The sequence below is a fragment of the Medicago truncatula genome, chromosome 2 (genome assembly GCF_003473485.1).
Source record: "Medicago truncatula cultivar Jemalong A17 chromosome 2, MtrunA17r5.0-ANR, whole genome shotgun sequence".
NCBI classification, from domain to species: Eukaryota; Viridiplantae; Streptophyta; class Magnoliopsida; order Fabales; family Fabaceae; genus Medicago; species Medicago truncatula.
Window position 1 is genome coordinate 14,619,201 of NC_053043.1, and position 7,668 is coordinate 14,626,868.

General features: G+C 43.3%; 1 protein-coding gene across 1 annotated transcript; it reads left to right on the top strand.

The window, feature by feature from the left end:
• The first annotated feature begins 1,495 nt into the window (after positions 1-1,495).
• Positions 1,496-7,256, top strand: LOC120578299 (uncharacterized). The gene is made up of 2 exons (XM_039830966.1): positions 1,496-5,007; positions 5,294-7,256. The coding sequence occupies exons 1-2, from the start codon at positions 1,496-1,498 to the stop codon at positions 7,254-7,256; spliced, it is 5,475 nt and encodes a 1,824-aa protein (XP_039686900.1).
• The last annotated feature ends 412 nt before the right edge of the window (positions 7,257-7,668 follow it).

Consider the following 7,668-nt stretch of genomic DNA (forward strand, 5'->3'; position numbering starts at 1 on the left):
AAACGGACGAAGTGAAAGCACATCTCATCACTAGGGGGAAATTTTTGGGTTTCTCCACCGATTTCCTTTACGAAAGGACCACATTCTTTGACAAAATGGGGGTTGCCTATGCTTTTAACTCCATCATTGCCTTGCTTATTTATGGCCTCGTACTCTTCCCTAGCCTCGACAACTTTGTGGACATCAAGGCTATCCAAATTTTCTTGTCAAGGAACCCTGTCCCTACCTTATTAGGTGATACCTATCTCTCCATCCATAGACGCACCCAATCTGGTCGTGGAACTATCCTTTGTTGTGCACAATTGCTATATCGGTGGATCACCTTTCACTTACCCAGAACTCCTCGCTTCACCACCAATCCAGAAAACCTTCTTTGGTCAAAAAGACTCATGTCCCTTACTCCAGCCGAGGTAGTGTGGTACGATCGGGTTTATGACAAAGGAACCATTATTGACAGTTGTGGGAAATTCTCCAATGTACCACTTCTTGGGTTGGAAGGAGGAATTAGCTACAATCCTACACTTGCCCGACGCCAGTTCGGATATCCCATGGAAAGGAAGCCTCTCAGCATCTATCTAGAGAATGTGTATTACCTCAACATAGATGACAGTAAAGGTATGAGGGAGCAAGTTGTGCGAGCTTGGCACACCATTCGTAGAAGAGACAAAGGCCAGTTAGGGAAGAAGACAGGTGTCGTTCATGAATCATACACTCAGTGGGTGATAGATAGAGCTGTCCAAATTGGGATGCCTTACAAGATATCAAGATTGGTATCTGCAATCACTCCAGCACCACCCCTACCTATGACCTTTGACACCGAGAAGGAATACCAAGAGCGTTTAGCTTAGGCGGAACGTGAAGTACATAGGTGGAAAAGAGAGTATCAGGAAAAGGATCAGGAGTATGAGGCTGTAATGGTCCTGCTGGAGCAAGAAGCCTATGATAGCCGCCAGAAAGATGTGATAATCACCAAGCTGAATGAAAGAATCAAGGAGAAAGATGCCGCACTTGATCAAATTCCCGGGCGGAAGAAGAAACGCATGGATCTCTTTGATGGGCCGCATTCCGATTTTGAGGATTAGTTCGCTTCAGAGGCTTGAGAGTCTTTTCAGTTTGTTGTTGATGTTTTTTTAGTTATGGAGTCTATCCCTTGGCTCACTTTGTTTAAAGGGAATTATCTTGTTTTATTTTGAAAGTTTATCCCTTGGCTTTGTTGTTAGAAAGGGAATTATCTTGTAATGACTATGTCTGTTTAATGTTTTGTTTAGGGTCATATGTTTATAAAATTGCTTCTATAGGTCCTTCGATAAAAAGATATATAAAAATTGCATATTTTGGCATATAGCATATCATGCATCATATTGCATTCATAAAAAGTGTCAAAACCAAGTCTCATACTCTCCTCATTTCTGTCTCAGAAAAAAGCAAAGTGGCCCGGTGTATTCAGTACAAACCTACCCGTGTTCACCATACTCGAGCATACATCAAGAAGAAGATGGCAACTACTGAACAAGAGAACAGTGACCTTAGGGAGGAGGTTAGTAACCTCAAGGAAGGTATGGAGAAGATAACCGCAATGATGATTGACATGATGGCCGCACAGGCACAAGCCTCTCAAGCGCAAAATGCTCAGACCACTCAGGCACATGTTGAAGCTTCTCAGTCTGCTGGTTCTCCTGCAATCCAGCCAATTCCTACTACTTCTGCTGATACTTCACAACCAATTCCTACTGGTTCCACCGCAGCTGTTGGTACTACACAACCTTTGGTGACTGACATGTACAATTCAGGCTTCCATCCCGTTGGACCTTCCGGTTTCTCTTTCCCTCCTCAGTACTGTATGCCGCCAGGCTACCCGTGGGGCATGCCACTCGCAACTAATGAAGGTTTTCGTCATAATGCGCCGGAAATGCAGTTCCCTCTTGGCCAGCAACAAACACCGTTCTACCAGACCGACCAGCCTTTTCCTCAGGCTACTATGACTTATGCCGGACCCCTCGTGCATGCTGCTCAGCAAGAGGAGGAACAAGTGTACCATTCCAATAGTGTGGCTGGTGATGATAGAGTGGGTAACTTAGAAGAAAAGTACGATGCGGTACATAAAGAGTTGAAGAGTATCCGGGGTAAGGAAGTGTTTAGCCATAATTTGAATGACCTCTGCTTGGTTGCGGATGTGGTTATACCTCCTAAGTTTAAAGTGCCGACCTTTGAGAAGTACACGGGGAATACTTGCCCTGAAATGCACTTAATCATGTATGTTAGGAGGATGACGGCTCATAGGAAGAATGAACCTCTACTCATCTACTGTTTTCAGGACAGTTTGGCTGGTCCCGCACTCACATGGTATATGAATTTGAAGGGTGTCACTACTTTTGAGGAATTGGCTAATGCCTTCATCCAGCAGTATAAATATAACTCTTATCTGACCCCTAACCGGAAAGAGCTGCAAGCTATGACTCAGGGTGATAAGGAATCTTTCAAAGAGTATGCCCAGCGCTTCATTCAGAAATCTGCTCAAATTCGTCCGCCTTTGGAAGAAAGAGAAGTGGCTGATATGTTCTATGAGACTCTGAGCCCTTTCTACTCAGAGAAGATGCTTCTTTGTGCTTCACAGAAGTTTACCGACATGGTAGACGCGGGTGTTCGTATTGAAGAATGGGTCCGTAAGGGACGGGGTAGTAAAGATGGTGCCTCTTCAGGTGGTTATTCAGGAAGTTTGACAAGTGGGTCATCCAATGGTAATAGGAAGTTCGGAAATGGGTACCCAAAGAAGAATCCTCAAGAGGTCGGCATGGTGGCTCATGGCGGATCCCAACCTGTATACCCCAACTACCCCTATGTTGCTAATATTCCATCACCCATCCCAGCTCCACAAAACCCAAACTATCAACCACAAAGGCCTCAAGCCCACCGTCCATATTATCCACCACTATATCAATCACAATCTTATCAGCCACAACCGTTTTACCAACAACCATACTATCCCCTTCCACCACAACAACAACAGCCTCGTCAGCCTCGTCCTCCACCACAACAACCACAGCCTCGTCAGCCTCGCCCTCCAAGAAATCAATTCCCTCCTATCCCTATGCTGTATGGAGACTTGTTACCCTCCCTACTCGCTAGGGGTCTTGTTCAAGTTAAACCACGTCCCCCGGTGCCGAACCCTTTACCTCATTGGTATCGCCCAGACCTTACTTGTGAATTCCATCAAGGGGCACCAGGGCACGACATTGAGCACTGTTACCCTCTCAAAGACGCAGTCCAAAGATTGATTCACAACAAGGACTTATCCTTCAATGACCCTAACCCTATTGCTCCAAACAACCCTCTGCCACCTCATGGGCCGACCGTTAACATGATTGAGAATTATCAGGAAGATGATCTCGTCACCAATGCTCAAGATGTCAGAACCCCGTTGGTTCCAATGCATGTGAAGATGTGTAACGTAGGTATGTTTAGCCACGATCATATCAATTGTGAAGTGTGTTCTGCGGATCCCCACGGGTGCATTCAAGTTCAAAATGATGTACAAGGGTTAATGGATCAAGGAGAGCTGGTTGTCACAAGAGAAGATAAGAACATTTGTGTTGTAATTCCTGTGTTTAAGGATAGGACGAAACCAATTGGTGTTGTTACTCCGATATTCAAAGACAATGTCAAGACAATTGTCAATCCTTTGGCAATTTGTGTGCCAAAACCCAAGCTGTTTTTCTCCCAGAAGGCTATTCCATATAGCTACGAATCTACAGGCATAGAGGATGGTAAAGGGGTACTTTTGGGTCCTTCAACTTCAGTAGATAACATTGCTGAGAATAGTCAAATTCTGAGAAGTGGACGTATTCTTCCGGCTGTTGTACAAGCAAAGAACAAAGCTCCGGTGATAGAATTAGTGCCAATACCAAATCCTAGCAAGGGTAAAAGTGTGGGTCAACCTAGTGGAACTGATAACGATGAAATTTTGAAACTGATAAAGAAAAGTGATTATAAGATAGTGGATCAGTTATTACAGACTCCATCCAAGATTTCTATCATGTCACTATTGACAAGTTCGGATGCTCATAGGGAAGCCTTGATGAAAGTATTGAATCAAGCCTACGTAGACCATGATGTGACTTTGGATCAATTTGGGAGCATTGTTGGAAATGTGACGGCATGCAACAACCTGAGTTTCAGTGAGGAAGACCTCCCGGTGGAGGGGAATAATCATAACATGGCCTTACATATCTCTGTTATGTGCAAAACAGATTCTCTGTCCAATGTCTTGATAGACACTGGTTCTTCCCTCAATGTGATGGCGAAGACAACCTTTGATAAATTGACGTATTCAGACGGATTTATTAGGCCCAGTTGCGTGTCGGTAAGGGCATTTGATGGATCCAGGAAGACGGTGTGGGGAGAAATAGATTTACCTATCACTATTGGGCCCCAAGAGTTTAAAGTTACATTCCAGATAATGGATATTCAAGCTTCCTATAGCTGTTTACTTGGTAGACCATGGATTCATGAAGCAGGGGCAGTAACATCCACTCTTCACCAAAAGCTAAAGTTTGTGAGTCATGGAAAGCTTGTTACAGTGAGTGGGGAATCAGCTCTTTTGGTTAGCCATTTGTCGTCCTTTTCCTTCATTGGTGGTGAAAGTCCGGATGGAACGTCATTCCAAGGGTTCTCGGTTGAAAGCGGTACTACAAAAGGTGAAACATGCATGGCCTCTCTAAGGGATGCTCAGAGAGTAATCCAAGAAGGAAAAGCGGAAGGCTGGGGGCAATTAGTACAGCTGCCCGAGAACAAGCGCAAAGAAGGTTTGGGTTTCTCTGGCAATAAGCAAGTGGTGTTCGACCCAACTAGGGGCACTTTTCACAGTGCCGGATTCATTAATACACCACCTGAGACTAATGCAATTTTGGAAGATCAATCAGAAGAGGTGGCACCTGACTTTGTGACTCCTGATGGAAACTGCTGCAACTGGATTGCTGTTGACATCCCTTCTGCGATACCTTTTTCTAAGTAATGTGTTTGTCTTTGTTTTTGTTTTTTAAGAAAACTCCTTTCATCCTACCTCAGACGAAAGTGAAATCTTGCAGGGTTTGTTTTTACTTTAAGTTGTTTTCAGTATTAATAAAAATTGTCGTTTCTATCACGACCGTTATTTTATTTTAGTGCTTTTTCTAAAAAATGGTAATACAAAAAAACCAAAAACTTGTTCTTTTTTTTTTTCTTTAAAAAAAAAAAATCAATTTCAAAGGTCTGCATCCACTATTTTTGCTAAAAATCAATCATGAATCATATGCAGACTAAGCATAAGTGAGCCCGTTGAACGTAGTGACCCTATGCTTCCGCCCAACTGGGAGTTCCCTGTTTATGAGGCTTGGGTAGAGGAGGATGAAGAGATTCCTAATGAGCTCAGATGGATGTTAGAACAAGAAAGAAAAGCCATTCAGCCTCATAAGGAAGAAATAGAATCGATCAACCTGGGTACTGAGGAAGATAAGAAAGAGATTAAGATTGGAGCGTCATTAGAGGCATCTGTCAAGAATAGGATAATTGAGCTTCTCAGAGAGTATGATGATATATTTGCGTGGTCCTACAAAGACATGCCGGGGTTAGACCCTGATGTTGTTGAACATCGTTTGCCTCTAAAGCCCGAGTGTCCTCCAGTCAAGCAGAAGTTAAGAAGATCTCATCCAGATATGGCTCTCAAGATCAAAGAGGAAGTGCGAAAGCAAATTGACGCAGGTTTCTTGATTACCTCTGAATATCCTCAATGGTTGGCCAACATAGTGCCCGTTCCGAAGAAAGATGGTAAGGTCAGAATGTGTGTTGACTATCGGGATTTAAACAAAGCTAGTCCAAAGGATGATTTCCCTTTACCTCACATTGATGTATTGGTTGATAGTACTGCTAGATGCAAGGTGTTCTCCTTCATGGATGGGTTTTCCGGGTATAACCAGATCAAGATGGCTCCGGAAGATAGAGAAAAGACGTCTTTCATCACGCCATGGGGCGCTTTCTGCTACTTAGTAATGCCATTTGGATTGATAAATGCTGGCGCCACTTACCAGAGAGGCATGACTAAAATATTCCATGATATGATACATAAAGAGATTGAAGTATATGTGGATGATATGATTGTCAAGTCAGGCACTGAAGAAGAACATGCTGAGTATTTGTTAAAGATGTTTCAACGGTTGAGAAAGTACAAACTCCGATTGAATCCTAACAAGTGTACCTTCGGTGTTAGATCTGGCAAGCTCTTGGGTTTCATTGTCAGTCAGAAAGGTATTGAAGTAGATCCCGACAAAGTCAAAGCTATCAGGGAAATGCCGGCTCCAAAGACAGAGAAACAAGTTAGAGGCTTTTTGGGAAGATTGAACTACATCTCCAGATTCATCTCCCATATGACTGCCACATGTGGACCGATATTCAAGTTACTCCGTAAAGATCAGGGGATCGTTTGGACGGAAGATTGCCAGAAAGCTTTTGATAGCATCAAAGGGTATTTGTTAGAACCTCCGATTCTTGTCCCTCCAGTTGAAGGAAGGCCTTTGATCATGTACTTGACTGTGTTGGATGATTCTATGGGCTGCGTGCTTGGTCAACAAGACAAAACTGGAAAGAAAGAGCATGCCATTTACTACTTGAGTAAGAAGTTTACTGATTGTGAGTCCCGATATTCTATGCTTGAGAAAACTTGTTGCGCTTTGGCATGGGCCGCTAAGCGTCTCCGTCACTACATGGTTTACCACACTACTTGGTTGATATCCAAAATGGATCCGATCAAGTACCTTTTTGAGAAGCCGGCGTTAACAGGAAGAATTGCTCGTTGGCAGATGTTATTGTCCGAATATGATATTGTGTATCGCACTCAGAAAGCCATCAAGGGTAGTGTTCTTGCTGACCATTTGGCTCATCAACCAATTGAAGACTATCAGCCTATCAAGTTTGATTTCCCAGATGAAGAGATCATGTATTTAAAGATGAAAGATTGTGATGAACCGTTGTTTGGTGAAGGTCCTGATCCAGACTCTAAGTGGGGTTTGATTTTTGATGGAGCCGTCAATGTCTTTGGTAATGGAATAGGGGCAGTTATCCTTACTCCTAAAGGTACTCACATCCCTTTCACTGCAAGACTCCGGTTTGATTGCACGAATAATATTGCAGAATATGAAGCTTGCATCATGGGCATTGAAGAAGCCATTGACTTGAGGATTAAAAATATGGAAATATATGGAGATTCAGCTCTTGTGATTAACTAGATCAAAGGAAAATGGGAAACTCACCATGCTGGAATGATACCTTACAGAGACTATGCCAGACGTTTATTGACTTTCTTCAACAAGGTAGAGTTGCACCACATTCCTCGGGATGAGAATCGAATGGCAGATGCCCTAGCAACTTTATCTTCAATGATCAAGGTGAATCGAGGCAACGACGTGCCTCTAATCAGTGTTAAGTTCCTTGATAGGCCCGCTTATGTGTTTGTAGCCGAAGCAGTTTTTGATGATATGCCGTGGTTTCATGATATTAAAGTGTTTCTTCAAACTCAAGAGTACCCTCCTGGGGCATCCCGTAAAGATAAGAGAACTCTAAGAAGACTGTCTGGCAATTTCTTCCTGAGTGGAGACGTCTTGTACAAAAGAAACTTTGATTCAGTTTTGCTCAGATGTG